This window comes from Sciurus vulgaris (genome assembly GCF_902686455.1).
Source record: "Sciurus vulgaris genome assembly, chromosome: 6".
Classification (NCBI taxonomy): Eukaryota; Metazoa; Chordata; class Mammalia; order Rodentia; family Sciuridae; genus Sciurus; species Sciurus vulgaris.
In genome coordinates, this window is record NC_136466.1 from 121054091 (window position 1) to 121081322 (window position 27232).

The 27232-nt window shown below is 34.6% G+C and overlaps 2 protein-coding genes across 6 annotated transcripts in view; both read right to left on the reverse strand.

Moving 5' to 3' along the window:
• The window catches only part of IPO11 (importin 11), a 192766-nt gene that overhangs the window by 20830 nt on the left and 144704 nt on the right, over positions 1-27232 (reverse strand). The window contains exon 27 of the mRNA XM_079144443.1: positions 5018-5113. Coding sequence (XP_079000569.1) covers positions 5018-5113 — 96 coding nt within the window. The remainder of the gene's footprint in view (positions 1-5017; positions 5114-27232) is intronic.
• Positions 21152-25584, reverse strand: LRRC70 (leucine rich repeat containing 70). Of its 5 annotated transcripts, XM_079144439.1 has the most exons (3): positions 23675-25581; positions 22930-23199; positions 21152-22146 (listed from the first exon to the last, which is right to left on the reverse strand). In XM_079144439.1, the coding sequence occupies exons 2-3, from the start codon at positions 23186-23188 to the stop codon at positions 21287-21289; spliced, it is 1119 nt and encodes a 372-aa protein (XP_079000565.1). In that variant the 5' UTR covers positions 23189-23199; positions 23675-25581; the 3' UTR covers positions 21152-21286. The 5 variants fall into 5 exon arrangements, with proteins under 5 accessions (XP_079000565.1, XP_079000563.1, XP_079000564.1 ...); XM_079144437.1 differs by having other exon boundaries at positions 21152-23199; positions 23675-25584; XM_079144438.1 differs by having other exon boundaries at positions 21152-23199; positions 23657-25584.

Below are 27232 nucleotides of genomic sequence, written 5' to 3' on the forward strand. Positions count from 1 at the left end.
AAAAGCACACTTTATTTTGCATCGAATTCTTCCAGTGCACTGCAGAATCTGTTAGCTTCTTTGTATAGCAAAAATTCTCTGTTGTGGTTTCCTTATGTTCAAAGATTTACCACATCAATAATATAGTATTTTAATATATAAAATTTTTCCTCCCTTTCTTTTAATGACCAAACATTACCCCAAGAGAAGAATATTTATGTTTTGCGTTTCTGCATATTAAATTCATTTGGGTCTCAGGAAAGTGGAAAATGAAAATATCAAAAAAAATTTTTTTTTCTTTCATTAAAAAGAACAATGCTGATATTCCCATACAGGATACTCTCCCATTAAAAGTCAAATGTTATTTTGCTAACAGGGACTAAAGATAAACAATCACTTTTTACTTAAAAGGCATATGAGGATTAATTTCTAGTAAGTTAAAAATGTGTGGACTGTGAATGTCACAATCACAATACTGATAAAACGGTAAATAAGTTTAAAATAGGACTAACATAGGCAGACACACCTCCATTCTATATTCAGGGCAGAAATCACTGGAAACCTCCAGGCACTCTAGCTGCTAAATCAAAATCTTTCTCAACAAGAAACTCCAACCAGCAAAACAAACCAACAAGTGATAGCATAAAACAAGAAACCCTTTAAATTATTTATGGTTAATTTACAAGGTTCTTACAGTAACAGCTTTCACTTAATCTATACAAAGTCTGAGAATTTGTATTTCTCACAGTTCTTCTGTGATTTTCTTTCATGATCTCTTCCATGCTGATACAAACATTGTTGCTGAGATGAGGGCATACACACACTTTGTTAACCAACAGTCCTATTAGAAGAAGAAATCACCTAAATTGCTTCCTACTTATATTTCTATCTTTCTAGCCCTGGTGAAACTGATTTCAACAAAGATTATTTTTAAAGATATGTAACTAGCTTTCAGGCAGGCTAATGTAAAATACCATTTATGGTTCACTTCACATAAAACTAACCTGACAATATTATTAATATTATTCAGTTGATCTCTGTAGTCCACTTTAGTTGCTTCCATAATCATCTTTCTTAGTAACAGAATCCTAAATCTGTCCAATTATCCTCACCTTCTAAGGCACCACATGATCTGAAAGAAGCTGAGCCCATTCTCTGGACCAGAAGCTCAATAATCAAGGATGGCTATCCTGTCCCAATGGTCAATGATTCCTTTCAGTAGGGGCATATTTAACGAATTCTAGTCAACGGCATAAGAGGGAAACTCTGATGGAATGATTTCTAGAAAAGGTTTACCTTGATCTTAAAAATGACATAAAGAAAAAAATTACTTGTCTATTCCTGGTCTTGTGCACTGCAGTGCCCGGGCCTACTTTGTGGGAATGTAGGAAGCTCCTTGCAGATGAGAGTAATGTGCTCACTGGATGGAGTAGAAAGAAGGTGGGTCTTTGATATGGTTGTTAAGGCTAAAATTAGTTGCTCGCCACTTAATCACAGTAGTTTTGCTGTCACAGATAACTAATTCTTTATTGTTAAAACTGAAAGTCCTTTTATAGTTAGTCCCTTATAGAAATACCTTATGAAAAATTCATTTCTGAGCCCAAGCCAAGAAACAATCTCCCTCTCCTGTTAAACCTATTTTCTTCTTCTTGAATTTTTTTTTTTTTTAGCTACAGTTGAATAGCTCACAACTGATTTCTATCCAGATGCCACAGGTTTCCCCAGTCAAGGTTTGTTATTCAAATTCCTTCAATTCTGTGTTAATAGCTTTCTGTTATTACAATGAGTATGTGCTTTTCTTACACACTGTCTCGAATTCCTTTTATGTCAGAATATAAAGAGATAACTAAATGTGGCATATTAGCAGTGTAGAAAAAGTGCCCTGAAGAACAGAGAAAGAAGCAATGAATTCTCTGGGCCTAGAAAGGAATTCTAGAAGTAGGTATTTGCCAAGTAGAACAAGGTAGAGGCCATGACAAACCAAATAGAAGAAATATGACTAGTCAAGGCATGAATATGTAAGTGTATGGCAGGGCTGGGGTTGTGGCTCAGTGGCAGAGCTTTTGCCTAGCATGTGTGAGGCACTGGGTTCAAATCTCAGCACCTCATATGAATAAATGTCCATCAACAACTAAAAAAAATAAAAATTAAAAAATATATTTAAAACAAGTATATGGCTTGTTTTGGGAATGATGAACCATCCAGGGAGGCAAGAGAGAAAGCTAGGGTAGTAGATGGAAGGTCAGCATAGAATAGAGTCCCATCAAAAACTTCATTCTTTAAGAAAGTGGACGTTTTATTTTAGGAAGTAGGAGAGCATGGACGAGAGGGAGAAACCGGAAAAGAGATCCCAAGGGAGTCACTAGGACCTATAGGAGTTAAAATAACATACAGGTGATAAGCTCAGAATCAAGAAATGAGGTTCCTTCCAGTATTCCCATACATTCTAAAGAACCATCTATTGTGTCAACATCAAACAAGGGAGAAAAAAATCATGATCAAAGTCTGAAGTTTATTTCTGTTTCAAATAAGACTACTTTTATAGCTAGTATATTCTACAATCTAAAACTATAAAAAAAAAATGTAATTTATGAGTCCCCTTCTGATAAATGTTATTGTCTTTAGACTTCCTAAAATGCTGAAAATTCTTCCTTTTTACTTCCCAAATATTGGTTAAGTATTATCGATTTAATTTCCCACTGTTTCTGACAACAAAATAGCATATAAGAAAAGGAAAACATGTTAACTAGACAGTCAATCTCTAGCCTCACTAATACATTTTCCTTGTTTAATCTAACAAAATACTAACTTGAAATAAAATAACAAATTAACAAATCCATATTCATAAACTTTTAAAATGAAACTTCTTTCTTCCACAAGAATTCATTTTCTACACTATTCTCAAGAAATTCTAATATCAAGATTAATAACAGTCAACTAGTGATTCTATTTCTTGGAATATAAACTTTTTTCTTTGGTAAAATAAAAGATTGAACTATTGGAAGAAAAAAAATAAAAACACTGCATATTTTTCCCCACACAAAACATTAAAATTTTAAAATGCTTATATGAATGTGTTGTGAGGATATCTATGGTGTAAATAAGCACAGGCTGTTCAATAAAGCACAAGTACTTTTTAAAATTATATATGCATGTCACCCAAACTTAAACCTTTCAATGCTCTCTAGCCACAGCTACTTATCACCAACCCCTGCCAATCCTTTTCTTAAAATCAGTCTCAAATCCACCTCATCATTGTTCACCAGCTCAAGATTACTATAAGAGGTAAATGTTTTCCTCACCTCCAGAGCAGCAGGTTCTCTATTTTACCAGCCTGTCTCCCCTTCTATAGGCTATAAGCACTTTGAGGACAGAGACTTAGTGGCTTCCTTTCATAGCACAGTGACTGGCATAAACAAGTCTGAATAAAGAGATCTGTCAATAAGGCTTCCTTAGAGGGAAGGAATCAACATTAATTTTATGTGTCAGCTTGACTGCGCTACTAGTGCCCAAATACGTGGCTAAACATTATTCTGGATGTGTCACTGAGGTTGTTTCCAGATGAAATTAGCATCTGAATCAGCAGAGGTGGGTACAGCCACTTTCCTCAGTTAATCCCCTGAAGGTCTGAAGAGAACAAAACTGCTGAGTAAGGAGAATTCACTCTTGCCTGCTTCAAACTTGGATGTAGAACTTTTCCGGTCTTCAGGCCTGTGCTACAACAAACTGTCAGCTCTCCTTTGTAGGCCTTGTCTCAGCAGTAGTTTCTAAACTTCTAGCAATTTCCAGATTCTCATCTTTTTCATAAAGTACATTTTATTCTACTTCCTTTCTCCTAACTCTCATCCTTCCTTGAAGACTGTACCTTTTCTTTCTGACTTTCTACTAAAGCATGACCTAGAATTCTACTGTGCTGTGTGCTTTACACAAAACGAACATAACTGCCTTTACCCTCTGCTAGTGTTTCATGTACTATAAGCCATGCCCGTCCCCCAACTACACTATATGGTCCAAAGAGAAGGACAGGAACATCTGAACATATCTAAAGATTTCACAAACAGTTAAGATTTTTCACATAATGTATTTAAAAAACCCAACACTATGTACAGCAATGTGCCACAAACTAATGTTAACTTAAAAAAAAAAAATTGCCTAAATGAATAAATGGTTTAATATTTCTGGTTTGTAATCACAAAAGTTTGATGCTTCCACTCCATAGGAACTCCTGTTTCCTTAAAAACTAAGTGACAAAAAGGCTCGTTTTTATTTGTGTTTAATAAGATTCAACAACATATCTGCTTTCTATATTTTTCAATTAAACATGATTCAAATGGCAAGCCCATTTGCTATAAAGCCTTTGCAAGAAGAAAACAGACTTATCAAAGTTTTTAATGAGAAGTAAATCAGTCTAAAATCTCTTGAAACCCTTCTTATCATTATATGAGACATGCCCTTAATTAGAGGGAAGTTATGATAATCCTATTAACTGAAAAATATACAATGATTTTTAATGAAAGAAAATTTCAGAATAATAATTGTATGATTATCAGTATTACTGATAACATGACTAACTATTCTTCCAAAGAATATAATTTTAACTATCGTTTTTTTGGAACTAGCTAATGATCCTCACCTCCAGCATTATGAAAGGCACTAGAGATCTTTCAACCAGACAGATATAAAGCAACATATCTCATTTCACCCAAAACTGGCCTGAAGGTTAGGCAAATTTTACAAATTGAAAAGAAAAGCATGCACAAAATATCTTTAAAACAGAAATTTATATGCTAATATGCATTTGGAATTTTTAAAAATGTTAATGTTAAATCATAAAAAAAGATTGCATCAAATAAATAAAGCTGATTCTAAGATCAAACAATAAATATAAAAACAAAATGGTGAATAAAATTTTTTTGTGTAGAAAGACAAAATTACAAGATTTCTATACTGTACTTATATGATGATAATGAAAAGAAAAGCATGCAGCATATACTTGATTATACCAGTCCAAATGTCATTAATTGAAGGATCTACCTACTCTTTATAAGTTCCTGTTTCAGGATCTTCCGTCATGACATCATGTAGACCCTCCACTGAGATATTGATAATCCCACAGAATTTATCTTGGATAACACTAGAATAAAAGAACAATAACAACATCAACCAAAAACAACAACAAAAAAAGGTTAGCTGGAGTATTTTAACAGGCTATTTTGTTTTTAAATCTAAATATTGTCTTGAACATTGAGACACTTTAATTCTAAAATACAAAACAAACTTTCAAAATATTTTAATACCTTTATTTAATTTATTTATTATTATGTGATGCTGATGATCGAGCCCAGTGCCTCACACATGCAAGGCAAGCACTCTACCACTGAGACAAAATCCCAGCCCCGAAATATATTTCTTAAAGCAAATATTTTATGTTAAAAATGCATTGCACAGGGATGGAGTTGTGGCTCAGTGGTAGAGTGCTTGTGCTTACCTAGCATGTATGAGGCACTGGGTTCAATTCTCAGAACCACATATAAATAAATGAGAAAAATAAAGGTCTATAACATCTAAAAAACAATTTTAAAAAATGCTTTGTACATTAACATTACATATTTCTTTCACAAGATTATTACTGTTTAAATGCAGAGGAGTACATTATATAGGAAAGAGATATTTTAATAATTTATCATAATATTTTATGTTAATTTTATAACTACAAAGATAAAGATACAAATGTACTTTTTGGCTATGCCCATCTGTAATTCCATTGACTTGGGAGGCTGATGCAGAAGGATCATAAATTCAAGGCCAGTCACAGCAACTTAAAGAGACTCTGTTTTAAAATGAAAAATAAAAAAGGACTTGGGAATGTAGTTTTGTGGCTTACTACAAAACTTGAGTTCACTTCCCAGTACCACACCTCTCCACTCTTTTGAAGGTATACTCAAGGAAAAAAAATGTTATAGTCTGGGAAGAAAATATTTGTAAAACGTATGTCTGCTAAAGGACTTGGATCTAGAATAAAGAAAGAACTCTAAAAACTCAGTAAGATGACAAAAACGTTCATTCTGAAATAGTCAAAATTTTAAGACACTCTTCATTGAAGAAGCCACTCAGGTGGCATGTGAGAACCTGAAAGGATGTTCAACATCATTAGGCATTAGAGAAATGCAAATTAAAATCATGAGACTTTAAATAACAGTAAAACTATGAAGACTGACAATAGCAAATGCTGGCAAGGATGAGAAACAACAGAAATTGTAACTCATTGCTATTAATAATTTACATGGAATATTCATATCTGAAAACATGTCATTTGTTTTATAAAGTTAAATATATACAACTAAGAAATCTCACTCCTAGGTATTTACCTAAGACAGTAACAAGTATTCTAAGATCTATATATGAATATTTATGCCAGTGTTATTCATAACAGTTCCAAACTGCAAATGGTTATTAACTAGAGAATGCCTCAACAAATTGTGGAACACTTTTTAATTGAATAATATTCAGCAATTAAAAGGAACTAACTACAGATACATGAAACAACATGGATAAATTTCAAAAACATTATGCTAAGAGAAATAAGGCAGACTCAAGGCTACATATTGTTAAGTCTCCCTGTATGTGACTTTTTGGAAAGGCAAAATTGTTTTATTTTTACAGACTGCATTTTGATTTATTGTACACAAATGGGGTTCAACTTTTCATTTCTCTGGTCATACACAATGCTGACTCACACCATTCATGTAATCATACATGTACATAGGGTAATGGTGCCTGTCTCATTCCACTATCTTTCCTTCTCCGTCCCCTCCCCCCATTATTTCCCTCCACACAATCTAAAGTTCCTCCAGTCTTCTCTTACTCGCTCCCCAGCTTATGGAAAGGCAAAAAATTATTTGATCAGTAATTTCCTGGGAAAGGAGCACAAAAGAACATATGAGATGCTAGAAATATTCCACATCATAGTAGTGGTTGCACAACTATACACTTATCAAAACTATACACTTAAAAGGGGTTTTGGTATATGTAAACTATAACTTAATATACCTGACTTGTCAAAAAGCAAAAGCACATAACCACCCAAGGGTGTACTAAATTATACTATTCAAATTTAGAACTAACTGAATAAATTACAACTCCTGCCTCCAGGGAATTTATAGCATCATTCCTGCAAGGAACATAACTGTTTTTTTCACACTACATTAACATGTATCATTAATTTTTTTACACATTCAGTGAAATTCTTCCCAAGGTCAGTATAGTCTGGGTGGGTCATTTTCCCCTTTGTAAATCGAAACCTTGAGTCCATACATTCAAATGCAATGAAGTTTTGCAGAATTAAATCACCAGATGGGTTTAACAATAATAGTAGATATCATTCTGATGTATGTATAATACTGATAAAAAAGTTTGTTCTTTGTCTCTGTTGCTGATCTAATAATGAGGACAAGGTTTTAAGAAAAAGAAAAAAAGTTTTGCTGACTTGCTAGCAAGGAAAAATACAGGGGACTCCTGTCCCAGAGGCCGTGATTCTCCCTGCCAGGAAAAACAGGCTTTTAAAAGAGGAATATAAGAACTGGGGTCCAAATATAATCAGTAGATATAATTAATTAGCGCCCAGTGGATATCCTTGAGAAAGCTGTTGTTCCAGTTTCCAGTTTTGAAGTTTCTTTATTCTTGTAGGCTTTGATAGTCTTGTGGGCAGTGAAGGACATGGTAATTTATCCTGGAACAGGGAAAAATGTTAGTCTTGTTTCCCCTACTATTAGGGAGGTGGGGTGAGGGAGAAGACGGTAAAGGGTGGGGAGTAAGTTTTAAAATAATGCCACCTGCAGTTGAGTAGCATGGCTTGTACTGAAGTCATAAAGTGGATTCCCATTATACCACCTTATTTCAGGAGGACATATTTTTATGTAATTGTATTTCCTTTATGAAAGAACTAAAAAAATCTCTAAAGACAGAATCACACACACAGTCGATCTTATTTGGTTCAGTGAGAAATATGCTAGGAAAAAAAAAAAAAAAGCCAAGTTAGTTCAGCTACTGTGTAATTTATTTTTTCAGGTCTCAGTCTCCTACTCTGTAAATGAAGGCTGGACTAAGAGATGGCACATATGGAGGTAGAAGAGATCCATTTCTTCTTCCCATTGCTGAAAACAATCATTAAACAAATCACCATGCTAAGGCAGGCAGGATGTGAGATTTTCTTGTCATATCAGCATTCTGACAGCTATCAACACTGATCTCAATTTAAAAAGAAAAAAGTTCTCCAGATTATCATTTCTAGGACCCCTGACCTGCTCTTTATTTCATTATTATGTAGAGACAATCCACTCAGGACTGCATTCTCACCTACAAGCATCAACTCCACACCTTATATAAAAACCAGAAATTTCTCGAGTTATCAGTGGAATTGCTGAGTACTGTGTTTTGATCTCAAAATGCTGATTATGAATTTTCCTAACATATCTAGTAACCAAAGTGTGACTGTGTTCTATTATATGGTATGAAAATTAATTATGAAGTAGCTCTATTAGGAAAAACTATACTCAGCCTGGAGTACCAGAAAGAGTGAGACAAGGATTCCAAGTTCAGAAAAAGGGAAAATGACTAAGGCCCAGAGTAGAAAAGAATTGCAAGTTGGCTTTGAATGGGAGGTGCTGACTCTAGAAGGCAAGAAAAACTGAAGAAAAAGAGTGGGAGGAAAATATCTGCAATCAGTATAAAAAGAGAAGTTACAGAACAATTATCTTCAAAGTGCTCAAGTTTACAAAGCACTCTTCAAAAAAGATGCACCTTAATTCTTCTCATCAAGCAGAAGCTTGGAAAAAGTATTCCCAAATTACAGGGAAAACAAAAAGCCAAAAGGTACTTCTACTTTCCTGGTATATACCAGGAAAAATAGACATTTAAATTTTAAAACAGCATTAAGAAGTTGTAAATTCATTTTCTACTATTTTAAGTATTAAATGTATAAGTGTAGCATTTTATAATAAAACCTTAAAAGATTTATATGATATATAGCAGTCTTACTGTAACCTTCAGTAATATGAAGTTGTAGCGTTTAAGTCTTCGCTTCATGTTTTATTCACATAACACTCTTAACCCTCGTATTTTATAAATTAAGAATCAATCTTGTTTTTTTTTAACGCACAATCTTCTTGAATTAAGTACTTTAAATGTGACTAGACATTTAAAGTGGCAACAACCAAAAGAGTCATAAACCCTGAATGAAATGAGAAAGGTTTAGAGGAAGAAAGGGAGAGAGACGAGGCTTTGTGCTTAATCTTATATATATGTATATATCCTTAAATTCAAGCCAGGAACAAGACATTATTTTCTGTATTTCTTGATGAAAACTGCCCAGTTTTTTTTCTTTTATGTGTGTTAAATGCTGGAGTCATGAGCAGGACTTTATTAGAATTCTTCTCAGTGTGTCCTCTCACATCTGTTCAAATCTGATGGTGGACAGAATGAGGAAGAACTAAGGGGAGCCAAAGGCAACTGTGTAATCTTAGATTTCAGTTAGTTCTTAATCCCTCAAACCACTGCTTACTGTGAAGTAACAGTTCATATCAAAAAAAGACACACGAGTTGGGATGTAGTTCAGTGGTTGAGGGCTTGCTGAGCACACAGGAGGCCATGGGTTCAGTCCCTAGCAAACAACCCCGCCCTTCCACCAAAAAAAAAAAAAAAAAAAAAAAGTAATTTACAGAAAAGATTAGCTAAGGTCTATGCTAGTAACATATACAACAGCCCAGTAGAAAAACCAACATTCAGGAGCTTTAGGGAAGAAACCAAAACGAAACAAAAATCAACTTAACTAATTATTCTAGGAAAAACAACATTTGGTATAGTCCTATGAGCAGATCTCAGATTGACCCACTGTAACAACAAACAGGAGCAATAATAAATAGGAGGTAGACTTATACCGATTTACAACGGAAGTGATCAGCATAAAGGGTACTATGGATTCTCCAGGCTAATGCTTATTGGTAAGTAGATCACTGTGGTTAAGTTAAATCATTAGTCAACATTATGTGGACTCAGAAAACACATCAGAAACATGACAGGCCTTGGGCATAAAAAAATGACTACATCAGGGAACTCACAAACTAAAAGTAACAAAGTGTAGTGCAAGTGTGTTGCACCTGTAAATGCTATCTGTTCTTTGCTTCAAGGGAAAAAGCTATGTAAAGCTGTGCTGTGAGCTCAGGAGCCCCTTAGGGACTACAAATCTGCAGGAAAGATGAAGAGATTGAGCAAAATTAGATATTCATACTTTGTTCTCCATCAAGTCATACTATCCTAAGTAAACACCTTTCTTAACTGCAGAGGTATTTCTGATTTGTTAACTGGCATTCAACTAATTTTAAAGTCAGAGTATTCCATCCCCTACTTGTTGCTAGAGAAGCAGGGGCAAATCATTATTTCCTAGTTGGCACCACTGGACCTAGAGATTTGACTTATTCTGTCACCTAAGACTTTAGAACTTTCAAGTTAACTCATCTTTCATGGAGCATTAGGATTGATGCTGCCTTAAATAAAGGAATCCTAATATTTAAATAAAGTTCTTAAATAGGATCCTACTTTTTTTTTTTTTAACTGAAGGTTTAAGGAAACAAATGGATACTTGCTATTCCAGTCCCTTAAATCTTATTTCTCTCTCCTTAAGAACTTTAAAGGACTATTAAGAGACTTATCAGGCTCTAGTAAACCCATCTTTCCAAAGCTGTAGCACATTACTCTGCCTTTTTGCTGGTTTCAGGCAGTTAGGTGTCCATCTCCTGAATGGCGGGGTTCCTGACTACAGCATATCAACTTACTCCCTTCTCCCTCCTCCATGATGCTCTTCCTCCTTTTGCTATTCACCTTCATCCACAAGTCCTTCATGAAAACCTGACTACCCTCTACCACACTCTGACTTGGGATTTCCAATAATACAAAACTTTGGTGTTACTCACTTGATATGCGATTCGTGACATTTTTCATATTTTTTTCCTAATGTCCTTTAAATTTTCAGGATTGCTCTACCTAAGATTATGAGCAACTTGAAGTGAATACTATGTGTTGTGTGTATGTATGTATATATATATATATATATATTTTTTTTTTTTTTCCATAGGGCAACATTATGTATAACATGAACACTTAATAACCAAGGAAATTAATGATCCCAAAAGCCTGAAAACTGCCCTCTCTTGTTTTCTTTTACAATTTATTTTTACTTCAATTTTAAATTACAAGTCTAGATAGCCAAGTTGTAGATAACAGATATTACAATTGATAATTTTACACTAGACATGAGCCAGAGCAGTGTCAGAAATCTATTTTTGCAACATTCATTTTAAAAACTGCAAGGGAAATTTAACATTAAGGAGAAAAGACAGAAAAATGGAAAGTAAAACCAAAGGTAAACATTTTCTTCCTTTCTATTTGTCACACTTTTGCTTTTCTTACTTTTCATATATTGTTATTCTCATGGACATGAATTACAAACATGCTGCAAAAAGAACCCAGACACCTTTTTACTATTGATGATGCTTTAGTGTTTTTTGTTTTTTTTTTAAAACCAGCAGTGTTGGGGATTAAAGCCAGGGCCTTGCACATGCTAAGCAAGCATTTTACCACTGGACAATAGCCTCGGCCCCAACACAACACAGGCCATTTTAAACATTTGCTTGTTTGGTTCCTCAAATGCAGTCAGTCCTCTTTATCTGCAGGTTCTACATCTATGGACTCGGCTACCCATGAATCGAAACTATCTGGGAAAAAAAACTGTGTACTGAATACCTACAGATTTATTAGTGTTATTTATTAGTGTTACTAGTGTTCCTGAACAATACAGTAAAATGATCATTTAGATAGCATTTACATTGTTCTAGGTATTAAAAGTAATCTAGAGGGGCTAGGGTTATATCTCAGAAGTAGATGCCTTGCCTAGTACATGTGAGGTACTGGGTTTGATTCTTAGCACCACAAATAAACAAATAAAATAAAGGTTGATCGCAACTAAAAAATATTTTTAAAAATAGTAATCTAGAGATGATTTAAAGTATATGGGAAGATGTGGATAGGTTATATGCAAACACTACATTATTTTACATATGATACTTGAGCCTTATATATATCCATGGTTTTTGATATTCACAGGGGTCCTGCAACTAATTCTTCATGGATACCAAAGTATTATGTGGTCAGTTGTACTCAGCAAATAAGGACCATTTAATCATTTAAAGATTCCAAAAGCTTAAGAATGACCCTCACATCATTTTAACCAATTTCGTATCCTTTTAATTTTTTTTTTTTCAGTCAGGTGCACATGAATAAACGAGTTCTTAAATCTTATTTTAGTATTTTCTAAAGATATGGCTTTTAAGGCATTTTCAGGTTATATAATAAAATATATAGCTATAGAGTATGTGAAATGCAGAAACAACAGAGTGATTTTCTCTTGCTTTTGAAAATTGTGTAAAAAAACAAATCCATTTTTGTGTGTTTACTAAGATGATTTTAAAAACTACACTGGCTTAAAATAATTTCTCTTGTATCATTATGAACTCAAACTACAAGTCAAAAACTAAATGTCTATGGAAAGCCAAAACAAAATTTTCACTTCCCAAAACACATATAAATGAAATATTCTAATATTCATTTGGTTAGCTTCAATAAATATTAGACTGAATGTGAACAGGTTTCCAATTTCTATTTGTTCAGTTTTTATTAGTATTTTTCTAGTGAGTATTTTACACTTCCATTTTTCAGATAACTGTCCCATCATAACAAAGCATGGGTCTTAAATTATCCCTCTATAAGTGATGGTTTCACATATTTATATCAAGTCTTTATCCCCATGGTCCTGAGAGAACAGGCTGGCAGAAACACAGACAAAAATTTCAATGAACTTTTCAGAAGTTTTGCAAGCTAAAATTGACGATGGAACAGTATTTCATAGTAGCAGCCCCCTGCAAGAAAGTCACTAATCATATTAGAATTTTCTTTGACCTAACAAGATTATAATTATACTAATTACAAATCACAATTAATTAATATTTGAAGTCATTTTTGCATCACTGCATCTTAAACATAAAAGGCTAAGTGAAACGAGGGTAATTTAAGAAAATGAGTAAGTTTGGGGACACCAACAGTCACAACCAAATAAAATACTCTCAATTATATTTCTCTGCTCATATTATTCAATAGGATTGTGAAGAATAGTAGTTTAGTGAAAGAGTCAAAGATTTATCAGTCTGCAGGATTTCCATGAGACTATAAAAGTGGTAGCATTTACACTAAAATTAGGTCCCCCCCTTACATATTTTTCCAAGAGTGGGGGCGTGCGTGCGTGCGTGCGTGCACACACACACACATACACACACACTCTTCCTGCACCCAAGAAAAGTAATTTTCTTCAGGACTGTAAACTACTAAAATGATCTATATGTATTAGGATGAGTAGAAATTGTCATCCAATGTGATTTCCAAGGGAAAGATTATGCATACTATAGAAACAATGCCCAGTGAAGACATGCTAAATAAGTAGAATGAGATAATCAATGACTGGTACGGAACTGCACAAAAAGCATCAGTTGGGGGGACTACCTAATCCACGATTGTTTGGGATATTTATAACAGTAAATTAACAGAATTGGTTCTTCTTTTTAAAAAAGGAATATAAAAGAATTTAACAGATTTGGTAATTACTGGTCAAGGGTATGATCTCATCATAAAGGTTGGAAACTGTTGAATACAAAGTCATACAATGAATAATTACAGGATAATCACAAAGATATACCTTCAGGACAAACTAAAATAGTCAACTATGCTATTATTAAATGTATATGAAAAGGTACTTTAAGTTTGGGAATGTATTACTGGGAAGTCCTATATGTCACATTACTCAACAAAATGAGGGCAATGTGCTCTAGAAAACAGTACACGATAAAAGTGGGACTCGGATAATGATGAAGACACTGACATTAACAATTGGTAAGAAGCTACCCATCAATAAAGCAGAAGATGGCGGCTTTGAAGTTTAAAAAAAAAAAAAAAAGTCAAAGTTTAAGCAGAGGACAGCAGTTTTAAAGTTTAAAAAGTTGGTAAGAAGCTTTTGAATATATAATGTAAAATAAGATGATTTTATCTCTCCGAAGTAACATTTTACATTATTAAAAATTGTGAAATTAAACTAACAATTTCATATAAATAGAAATTTGCCCAAAAAGCTTATTAATTTTCTTATAGGGAAAATGGGTGAGCATCTTATATTCAGACCTGCCTTTTTGTAGGCTTCCTGCTAAATTCCTCCTATATACTGTAAGGACATACAATACTCATTCTCTGGGCCCTGGAACCCTAAGTACATCTGTAACCCCTCTCTCATCCACTATTGCTAATCTCACAAATATCTCAAACTCACAATCTCCAACACCAAACTATGAGTGCCTCCCCAACAAAAACAAAACAGAAAATCAAAACCAGGCTCTCCTTTCAACTTTCCTTATCTGAAGAATGAATATCTCTTTCGACCTAGGCCATCAAGCCAGAAACCTGGAATTCAGTTTTGACCTTTCTTCTCATTCACCCTTCCAAAACTCAATTCATCATCAAATTCTGCCAAATTGACCTATGAATTTTTTTGTTTCTATTTCTCTATATTCCTACTTCCACCACTATCATATAAGTCAATTCAGTCTCAAGTATGAACTCTTACATAACTTCCAAATAGGGAATCTTCCACTCAGGACTTCCTCTAACACATTCTCTACAGAGCAGACCAAATGCTCTCTTATGAAATCTGAATACATTTTTCTCTTGCCTTCGATAATTTTCCTTTACATTTTAAAATCCAAACCTCCAAGGGTAGTTTACTCAGCCCCACGTGACCTGGTTCCTGCTGAGCTCTCTCTGACCTTGGCTAACCTCGCTGCTACCCAGCTTTGCCAGTTCACTTCCACACACTCTTTCTGCTTCCAGGCTTTCAAAGGGACTTTCCATCTGCTGGTAATTCTCCTGACTGAATTTACTTTGTTAGCTGTATTTACAAAAAAAATAAAACTGCAAGTGGGTATGGTCCTAACTCTGGATGATGTCTCAGGAGGCTTCCAGAGATGAAAATTTTATCATTATAACATGAAATAAGAGAATTATTATGTTAACTAAGAATAGGGGATTTTGAAAGCCAGAGTACAAGGAAATATCAGTAGAACATAAAAAAGTTTTTCTCCTCAGTGCCTCAAGAAAAATGCAAAGAAAATGTAAATTTATATATTAAGGCTAGAAAAAAAAAATATCTGTAGAAGCTACCTGGCAAAAAGCAACAGGATTTTCCAAAGACACTAACCCAAACTAAGAACAGGCTAGGGCTGACGTACATGTAGTGGAAACTTACCAGGCAGTGAAGGAAATGGAAATGATAGGGGGACAAAATAAAGAAAACATCAATCTGACATCTCCACGTTATTCAGGTAAGAAAAATATTTCCTACTAAAATACTGTATCCTCTACTGTTTTGCATGATGCCTTAAATCAGTCGGAAGCAATGAAGCAAGGCACATCTGGGTTAGCAGCGGGTACACCTATACAGTCCTCTCATTCACACTGCTATCACCAAGATTATTTCTCTATTAACTCACAAGTCTGTGCTGGCAATATAGCCCATCACATAGAGTGCCTGCCTCGCATTCTCCAGACCTGGGTTCGAGTCCCCAGCACTGTTAGATTGCGCAAATAAACAAACTCACAAGTCTACCAGCTCAAGCTAAGTGATAACCAGAGGGAGAGGCACTTTAAAAAGCAAAAAAATATTATGCTTGAAACAGTATAATATTGATATAGGAAAAATATAGACGCGTCACCTTGTTGCTATTGTTTTCATAACTGTGAAATTATTAAGAAACCAGATAATAATTTGAGAAAAGTGATTCATATTTCTCCCAAATACCCTAAGTAAGGGCTCATAAGTAGGTCCAGTAACAGAAAAAGACAAATAGGTATTTTTATAAGAAATGAAATGGGTCTTCTTGGGAGGGGAAAAAAAAAAGTTACTGTTCAGTAGGAGATGGGTATAAAGTCTAAGGACAAGCAGAACAGTCTTCTGTTGTATTGTACACGTCACTCTCCTTCCTCTTAAATGAAGGAGCACACCACAAGTTCATATTTGTGTCCTGCATTCAGTGAGAGAGTAAAGGAGCTGGATCCCTATAACAAGGTACAAACAGGACATGGGGAAGCATATGAAGGAACAACTTGGCAGTGAGTCCCAAAGTTGCTTTTCAGCACCTTAAAGGTCCCTCAGGGCCCAGCACCTGTAATCCCAGTGGCTTGGCAGGTTTAGGCAGGAAGACTGCAAATTCAAAACAGCCTCAGCAACTCGGTGTGGCCCTAAGCAACTTAGTGAGACCCTGTTCAAAATGGGGATGTAGGATGTGGTTCAGAAGCTAAGCTGTCCCTGGGTTCAACCCTGGTTACTGCCTCCGTCCCACCAAAAAAAAAAAAAAAAAAAAAAAAAAAAGTTTCCTAGGTTTTCTCCTCCCATTTTTGCCTAACAAATACATATGAAAGATTTTCCTGTTATTTGCTACTGTGTAGGTAAGTAAACTGAGTAAAGATGTCCTTCCTATTTACATGTTGGTCCACCTTTACTTCAAAGCTTAAATACTTAGTAGTTTATATATGTAACTCATAAGTTCAAGAAATGTCCACTTCTGTGCTATGCCTGAATATTTATTTCTTGACCTGAGTGGTGCCTACACAGATGCGTCTAATTTCTGAGTGGGATTTATAAGTTAATAAAAGTTTTTTAAAAATGTCATCTATACTCTAAGGGTAAATATTTGTCATGCATTAACACTGGTGAAGTTGGATCTGATTATATTCTACTACTACTTAGAGGATTCCCCAACACCAAAAATACAGGGCAACAGAAAAGAGAATAAAAATCATTTATGGGTTTAGAAGACACAGATGGCTATGGAGCAATGTGGATCAACAAAGTAACTTGAAACTTTAAATATAAATAAGAAAGTTCAGAACTCTGAGTGGAAAGTTAGGGAAAATAAAGAGGTACTTTAGAGTCTCTTTCCACACAATTTCTTCTCTCCCCCAGAACATCTCCCCCTACCTCTCTCCACCACCTAGTCTTCAGCTCTGAAAACATTGGCAATTCTTTATTTCCAGAAGACCATGAGATACCCTGGTCTTCTTTCCCTCCATCACCTGTGACCATCTTCTATTTCCTGGTCACTCCTGTTGAATGAAGTTACTGTCCTATATCACTGAAGCCTTCACCAACAGTTATTGACACATGGTTCTCTCCATTGATCAGAAGGTGTTACAAGTTCCCAGTTTCACCATAAGTAAAAGACAGGTTTTTGAAATTCCACAGCAAAATTATAAATGTTACTACATACATTTTAATTTGTGCTGTCAAGAAATGGCATTGAGTTCTATCCTTGTCATTTGTAACAAGGGAAAAAGACTGCCTGGAATGCCCTTGAATTTTAACCACCATTTATAATAACCAAAGGAAAAAATGTATCCTGTATTTTAAAAAATCCTTCTGAAACACAATCATTTTATTTATTTATTTATTTACTGGGGACCAGGGATTGAACCCAGGGGCACGTAACTACTGAGCCACATCCCCAGTCCATTTTTACTTTTATTTTGAGACAGGGTCTTGCTAAGTTATTGAGGTTGGCCTAGAACTCGAGATCCCCTTGCCTCAGCCTCTGATCTGCTGGGATTAGAGGTATGTGTAATTGTGCCCAGCCTGGAAAAAATACATAAAATCATTTAAAATTAGGGACTGTCTATTCCTGGGTGCTCTTAAAACAAACAAACAAACAAACTTTAATAGATGGTAGAGATAAGAAATTATAATAAATAGTAGAGAAATACAGAAATATAAAGAAGGGTAAGCTTTTTCATCTCTATCCCCAAGAACAGGGGTCGAACCCAGGGGAGCTCTACCACTGAGCTACATCCCCAGGGCCTTTTTACTTTGAGACACGGTCTTGCTAAGTTGCCAAGGCTAGCCTCGAACTTGCTATCCTCCTGCCCGAGTCTCCCCATTCACTGGGGACACTCGGCCACCACACTGGCCAAGAAGTGAAAGATTCTATAGCTATATTTATTTGAATCCTTATTTGGTTTTAACTTAGCTAATTTTTGGGAGGCGGGGCGGGTAATAAGGGATTGAACCCAGTGGCGCTCAACCACTGAGCCACATCCCCAGTCCTTTTTTATTTTGAGACAGGGTCTCACTAAGTTGCTTAGGACCTCACTAAGTTGCTGAGGTTGACTTTGAACTTATAATCTTCCTGCCTTTTGACTCCCGAGTTGGTTGGATTACAGGCATGTGCCACCGTACCTGGTATAGGTGCTCAAACTTTGAAGCAGTAAAATACAGAAATCATAGCACAAAAATTACACAAATCGCTTCAATTACATCTTGGTTTTAAACTACAAATATCGTAAAATGTGAACTAGCTACTATTTTAGAAGGAGCGTACCTGCTGATAAAATCTGAAATGAACATTTAATGAATATCACTGTGTATAACTATAGTACCACATATAAATTAACACAACTAAAATTTTTCAGCTGAGTCTAAATTGCTATATATAAAAACCAAAAACTGATAAATTTGGTGAATTACCCTCTTTAAATTTGGAAATTTTAAGGTCAAGAAAAATACTTTGTTATATGGATTTTCCCTAACTTCAAATGGCCAGCTATTGTTGTTCCTGAATATCTTTAAGAGGATATGATTTAGGTAGTAAGGAAGGGGTGGCATGGAGAGGGCTTTCACCTTTCACTTTATATACTTTGGCATTATTTGAATTTGTTCCCAATAAATATTACTTTCAGTAATTAAAGGAAAAAATAAAGTTAGGTACAATAGTACATGCCTGCAATCCCAGCAACTCAGGGGACTGAGGGAGGAGGATTTCAAGTCTCAATGCTCAATGCCAGCCTCAGCAACTTAGTGAGATCCTGTCTCAAAATAAAAAGTAAATAAACCGGGCTTGGGATGTAGTTTAGTGGTAGATAACCCCCGGGTTCTACCACTAGTAATGGAGAGAAAATTTGGAATTGTAGGAGTTGGGAGAACATAACAAAGAAAAGAAATGTATCATTAAAAAATAGTTACAAACTGAAAAAAAAATCACTTTCATCCATAAAGAAACAAATAAAAAAGATTTATTTAAAATAAATTTACATTTTCTGCTAAAATTATAATCAAGGGCAAAGCTGTAAGCTAGGCAGAAAACAGCACAACACTGTTTGAAAATATTTGAGTCAGGGATGGTCTGTGTTTCTAATTGCTAATGCCCCTCAAAAACCACTGCTCAGCTTCTTTCTGTTTTTCTCTCAATATCTTAATGCAGTGGCTCTCAACAAGTGGTCCTCAGACTAGCATCATCAGAAAACTTGTTAAATTGAAATCTCACATGCCCACTCTAGACCTACTAAATCAGGAACTCTGGAAGGGGCCAGGACGGGGCAGGATAGTAAACCATGTTTAACAAGGCTTAAGGGTGACGCTGAATTTGAGAGCCACTGTCTACAGGTACAAAGGACAACACAGCACCCAACTTCTTATGCTTATTTCCATTTTACAATATAAATTCAAATCATCACATATATATAAGCACTTACATAGTTTAAGCACTTCTGGATTCAGTTTAATATCATATGAATAGTATTAACTTTTAATAACAAAATATATAAACTGGAGGAAAGAGGAAGAACAGATACAATCATTTAAGATATGCTTAAGAGGGAATTTTAAGTGCATATTTGTCATTCAGATTATTATTAGTAAATGCCAGCACTTACTATATGTTTAACATACTGCAGAGTGGTACATAAGTATAAATTATGCTAACAGAAAAATATTAAGTAAATGACTTCAATTATCATCTACATTAATGTTTCTCAATTGGGACTAACATTCCTGGGAAATCTTTGTATCTTCTACAAAGTCTTATTCTTCCTCACTTACCTGTCTCTCAAAATCGTGATCTAAGTGGTGGTGGTTACTGTAAAGAGTGTATCATTTCTTTTCAGTACACTGCATGATGGCGTTACTAGCTTTTACCAGATATTCCTATCTCCTGAACTTTTCCTTGCTATATATTTCTCACTTCACCATTTAATATGAATCTCAATCTATCTAAAACTGAAAGAGTTATCTTGTCCTATCTGTATCTTCATTTCCCTTGTTTCCTTAGCTCAGTAAAAGCAGCACAAAACAGCCTAAGTCAAATTCCTAACATCTTTGACTTTTCCCTCACCTGCCACTCCTCAACAATTGCCAAGGCAGTTCATTTCACTTCCAGAGCTCTTGATCCATTCATCCTCATTGCCTCTATATTGATCCAGACCTCCAGCACTTCCACTCTGGATTAATGAATAAGATTCCTACCCAGTTAATTCCACTTCTAGAATTACTGTTCTTTCCATAAAAAATGAATTTTCTAAAGGGTAAATCTGATGGTCTTTCTTCACTATTTAAAATGCTCAATGGCTCTCAGTTGACCTCAGAATAAAACATACTAAAATAGCCTTTACTACTTGATATCTCTATTCACAGATCTTATCCACCACTCACTCAACTCACACTGTACTGATTTTTAGTTCCTTAAAAGCAGCATTCTTCCTTTCTTTAATTCAGATCCAGTATTATTCACTTTAATTGACTACTTGCTATTTGTCCTTCATGATCCAATTTTGATGTTGCTTTTTTCATAAAGGCATCTCTAATCTACACATATTAAATCCAACAGCATTCTTTAAGTACTTACCATACTATATGATAACTATGTACATCCTCTAGATTTCAAACTCTACCAGGAATAGGAACCATGTCAGTTTTTTCATAATTATAATCCTAGCACCTATGTAGCAATTTAGCATGAAATTAAAAACATCGGTTACAGTCAGACCTACAAATGGTCAAAGTTTGGAACAATTACTTAAACTTTCTCTGTTGTTTCCTTACCTGTAAAATGTGGATAGTATAACCCTACAAGATTGTTCATAGAGTAAACATGATAGGAGATGTAGTTAATATAGTGCGTGGTGCACAGAAATGCCAGCTACTAATATTTAGTACAGTACCTATCAAAGAAAATATTTGCTGAATAAATACACTATTCACAATAATTAAAATCATATTTTAATAATGCTAAGTTCATGATATTTCCAAATAAGGCATATAATTCTATAAGAAGAATTCAGTTTTATTAATGTCCATGTGACACTGTAGTTTTCTTATAGCCAAAATTTAGCTGAGTTATAAAGCAGAATGTTCAAAGAGGATGACCTGTGCCTCACTTTCAGGAACAATTTGTTTATGAAGTTGAATCTGCTCTAAACCAGGGCTTTCTAGAGAATTTGGGGAGGTATTACAAATCGAGGAAGTTACATTATACCTTGCTGACTGATAAAAGCTATAATATTCAAGTCTATTTTCCTCTGAGTTTTCTGGTGCCTTTAGTTTTTGTTTAAACTGAACAACTTTGTAGATCAAAAAAATGATTAAAACACAAGCTAAGATGAAAAATGTTAGCAGAATGTCAAAAGCCTCATTCAACTTCTCAACTTCTTGGGTACAAATTAAAGATGATTTTCCTGTCACTGAAGCAGCATCAATCGGTAGAGCACTGTTTTGTTCCAAGTTCAGATTAACAGAAGAAGTAAGTTGTATTTGCACAGGCAACACTGCAGTGGTCTTTAAAGGATTAGCAAAGGTACTTTCTTGAAAAAAACTATTGGCAGGTGAAGTACGAATTCGTTCCCAGAAAGTAACGCTCTCAGTCTCAGTATTTTCCAAATATTTCCCATTTGTGGATACTTTATGCCAGGCCATCATTAGTGCAGTGGTCTTGTGATGTACATGAAGAGATTGTACAGTCCAAAGTCTGGATACATTTGTCGAAGATGGAATGCAATTTGTAATGTCAGTCCATTTAATATAACGCAACGCTCTGCCACGCATGGATGGGGGATTCTGACAATAGATGTTTAGGGTAATGGATGAAGACACTAGCCAGTCTCGAAGGCCCAAAAGTGTGCAGTTACATTCCCAAGGATTAGAATTTGCCTGAAGATGAGTCAGTGAAGACAATGGCTTAAAGACCCTTGGATGTATGTCTGTAAGATTATTAAATGACAGATTAAGGATCTTCAAAGATGCTCCCATGTTTTCAAATGTATCATTATCAATGCTGATTATTCGGTTTCTATCTAACTTAAGATAAATTAAATTCTTTAACAAGCTAAATGTGCCAGAGTTTAAATTTTGTAAATCATTATGACTTAAGATCAAATACTTAAGGTTATTAATTCCACTAAACCCATCCCTAGCAACATTTTTAATGCTTGAATTTTTGAGAAGGAGATACTCCAAGTTGTTAAGTCCTTTAAATGCAAAGGGCTGTATTGCTTCAATGGGGTTATGAGACAAATAAAGTCTTTTAAGACTCTTAAGTATTTCGAAAGCATTTGATGGTACTTTTGTTAAATTATTACTTTCTAGATATAAACAATCAAGGTTTCCAAGATGTTGAAAGCCTGAATCTGAAATCCTCACAATTTTATTGTTTGATAAATGAAGTATCCGCAGAGCAGCCATTCCAACAAAGGTACCACTCCCGAGGACGGTGAGGTGATTCCTCTGTAGATTTAAGTACTGAACTGAAATAAGATCATTAAATACTCCTCTAGGAACAAAAGATACTTGATTAGATTGTAAATGTAAACTACGAAGATTTGAAAGTCCCTTAAATATTCCAGGATCTAAGTGTTTTATTAAATTATTATTAAGATAAAGAAAATAAAGACTTCCCAATTGAGCAAAGGCTTTTGGATATACATACATAATGCTAGAATTATCCAAATACAATGCTACAAGAGAATGAAGTCCTGTCAACTCACTTTCACTTATATGAGATATATTATTTCCAGTCAGATACAGAAAAACTGTACTTTCAGGTAAATTCTTAGGAATACTTGAAAGGCCTAAGTTACGGCAGTTAATTTGTATCCCAGTGCAGAGCTGACAAACAGATGAACATCCGAGTATCTCTTTATGGAATAACAATACAAGACAAAAGGTAACAAGCAGAAATAGTCGTAGACAAGGCAGAGAAAACTGTAATCCACACATAGCCCTGTTTTTGATTTTTCTGTTCATATCAGAATTGGCTATAAAAAGAGAAGGTAAAACTGTGAATCATGAGAGTTCTTAAAATAAAAGTTTTATAATACTAAAACGTCTGTATTCTATTTTAATTAGAATGAGCCACCAATGTATTATACCTTACAATGGGTAATGGTATAAAATTTTTTACATAAGCGTTTAGAGTATGTTCTAATTAACACCTCCAAGCCATTAACCCACCTTTTGACAAAATGATAATTCAAATTTAATAAATTGTAAAATGTTTGCTTAATTTAAAATATTACAATTGATCCTAACAAAGGTGATAAATGATGTAAGACAGTCTTGAATACATGTCCCTTTATCAATTTAAAGTCCAATAGCAAACAAATTATAATGAAAATACATTGCAGAACAAACTTCTCTTTTAAGTGCAGTTTTTCACAAAACTAAATTATTTTTCATCTAGCTAAAAGTTTATATTTAAATAAATAATCTTACCAAGAACAGGAAACTCACATTATTAATACTTCGCTGAATCAAGTAAGGTTCTTTTTAAATCTGAAGAGCAACATTTCTAAACTTTCTGTGCCATTGCTGACCTACAACCCTCCACTTTTTTTTTTTTTAAAGTCACAGTTTGCTCAGGAAACAGCACTCTTCACATTGGTTCCTCTGCAGTGTGTAAAACAGAGGTTGCCATGGATACAGGAAACTGAGAGACAGGAAGTAACTTTATCTGTGTTTCAAAAGTATTGTTGAAAGGAAATCTCAGGAACTTATTTTTCAGAATGCATTTAGAGTTTTTCTAACATGTACACCTAAATATCTCCCATAATTTAAAAATAAGATTTAAAAAAAAAATTTAGTTGTAGATGGACACAATACCTTTATTTTATTTATTTTTATGTATTGCTGAGGATCAAACCCAGTGCCTCACTCATGCTAGGCAAGCGCTCCACCACTAATACATAACTGCAGCCCCCAAAATAAGAATTTTTTTTAAAGGGTGATTTGCAAACTTTAGATATTCAGATTCTAAATTTCAACAGGCTCTAGCTATCAACAACAGATAATTACTGAGTGGAAAAAAACAAGTTGAAATAGGAAGTATATGAGGTAATGATTCTTAGAAATTTTTTAAATGTATTAAATATTTTTATACTTTTTTTTATACTCAACACATACTGGAGACTTCAACTTTATGCCTTAGTACTTTAAAATCAATAGGTAAAACCAACAATTTACAGCAGTGATTAAAAGTGTTGTTACATTATTCTCTCTTTTTATAATTTCTCTAAATATTTCTGTGCTCAAAAAACACAGTACTACCAATTAGTACCTTAATATATTAAGGTATATGCAATGAGTTCCAAGAGGGACACCAAATTACTAATGTAGTTTATATTCACAAGACAAGACAGAGAGAAAGAGTATATACCTAAATATATATCTATATATCCTGCATATATCTAAATTAGTATGAATCTATCAGAATGAACTAATTCTGTCTCTAATGTAACTTCTAAGATAAAGATTTATAGCTCTGAGTAGGGTGTGGTGCTACATGCCTATAATCCCAGCTACTCTGGAGGCTGAGGCAGGACCATCTCAAGTTCAAGGCCAGACTGGGCAACTTAGCAAGACCCTGTCTCAAAATAAAGATAAAGATAGGGCTGGGAAAATATGAAGCTCAGTGGTAGAGAACCTCTGAGGTCAATCTCTAGTACATATACACATGCGTGTGTGTGTGTACTTACAGAACTGAATAGAAATTGTTATTAATTTTCAAAAAGGTTGATTGTGGGACTGGGGATATAGCTCAGTTGGTAGCATGCTTGCCTCGTAAGCACAAGGCCCTGGGTTCAATCCCCAGCACTGAAAAAAAAAAAAAAAAAAAGGTTGATTGTTTAGCTTTTGTAATTCTGACTTTTATGAATATTACTAATACCCTTCAGGCTAAGGGGTGTAGTTTAGTAGTAGAGTCTTTGATTAGCATGCACGACAGCAGAAAATCCAACAAAAATAATACTGTCATAATACACTTAAATATTAGTATAATGCTCTTGATATTAAAACTGCTTTATTTTATATCTAGATATTTAAACCTTTAGATTACGAGTTATATTCACATTAAATACTTCATACAATGCCCAGGGGATTATCTTTGTGTAACTACAAAAACATCAGAGGTCCATACTGGATGGCTGATCTTAATCAAAATGATTTGCAATTTTCACAACTATCCTTCATGTCTGGCTACTGTTACTGCTATTTTACCAATAAAGAAACTAGAAAACACTGGATACAGTGGACACCTGTAATCCCATCTATTCAAGAGGATGAAGCAGGAGGATTACAATTTATAAAGACCTTGTTTCAAAATAAAAATAAAAAATAAAAAGGGCTGGGCATGTAGGTCAGTGAGAGAGTACCCCAGGATTAATCCCCAGTACTACTCTCCTCTGCCCCCGACCCACCCCCCACCCCCCAAAAATGAAAACAACAAAACAAGTAACAGAAAAGACATGAATTAGAGGTAGGGGATATGTTTCTCAAGTTCATTTTAGTATTTTCAGTAACATACAAAGTTTGGAATAAAGAAAGCATGACCCATGGGTTTTCAATTGCATCACACACCTTGAAGAGAAAAAAAGTCAGCAAATTTAAAGGAGGAAAACCACAAGGTAATACAGATCAGAATAACAATTTCACCCTCTACTCCGGTTTCCAAAGCAGATGAAAACAATCAGATCTGGCCGGGGGGTGGGGACATACACATATATACATAATACGTAATATATTCTACATATAAGTTTTAGAAAATTAAAGTAAGAAAAACATGGAATAAAATAAACCTTGCATTTCTCATAATCTGAAGAATGAGGGAAACTAAACTGAAGTGATTGCAACACAATGACTACATCTAAGTAGTATACAGTAAAATTCAGATTGATTTGTTAAAAATTTCAACATTCAGCAAAACAAAGTTATCTCTTCCTACGTCTAGGATTCATGTGCTCTTGGAGACAGGTGATCATGACTAGAGAAGATCACAGAGATCAACAGAAGATCAAAGATCTAGGAATCTATCAGTATTTTGAGGATAACCATTCTCTAATAAATAGCTATTGCTAGAAAGAAACCCTACAACAAAATGGGCAGCTGTCCAAAAGAGCAGGAACCTCCTGTTAGCAAAGTGTCTAAATGGAAGCTGTATGAACATTCATCAGAGATACTGTGGAAGGAAAATTCATCACCAATTAAAAGTTAATTTAAGTAACACCTAAGGCAACATTCAACGTCAAATAACTAATGCTAAAAAACACCCAATAGAAAATTGCCAGACGTATATATAAACAACTACAAAGTCTTCCAGGGCTCCAAACAATAACATCTGTCAGGTATGAGAGTGATCAGATTTGCAACTGTGATGAAAAGAATTCTACAACCATGCCTTGTAAATGGTTACCTTGAAAAATGGTAACAGATTCTTGGAACTCATTCTGCTAACTTCTTCATATAACTTGGATCTGCTAAAGAAGCAATCATTTATCTCTGTTATTTTGGCAGGCAAAAAAAGCACCAAACAGCCTTTCTCACTCCAACAACCAGTGACCAATAATCAATCCCTGGTCACAGATCACAAATTTCTACTATGTTTTATAAAATAGTCATCTACAGATTCAGAAAAACTCCACGTATAAAATTCTACAACTCCCAACCAAAAAAAAAAAGAATATACAGTCAGAAAGGGTTAGTGCAGCAGAGAAATCAGATAAGAATAATATGAAATTGATTCTTTTTCCTACTGCTGTTAAATTTTAATTTAACAACTGAAGTCTTTCTGTGGCCCAAAGAGTTCTCAAGATTTTTCAGGTATAGTTGGCACTCTGAGTCTATGGGTTCTATATTCACAGATTCAACCAACCGCAGATTGAAAACATTCTGAAAAAAAAAAAAATTCAGAAAGTTCTGCTAGGCAAAATTTGAATATGCCCCACACTAAACACTATGCTGAATTCATGTGACTGAAATGATGTGTAGGCACACTCTGCTGTAGCCTCCCAGCATTTC

Bases quoted from the DNA above. Each gene is read 5' to 3' on its own strand.
- LRRC70 (XM_079144437.1), bottom strand. From the start codon at position 23,188: ATGAACAGAAAAATCAAAAACAGGGCTATGTGTGGATTACAGTTTTCT.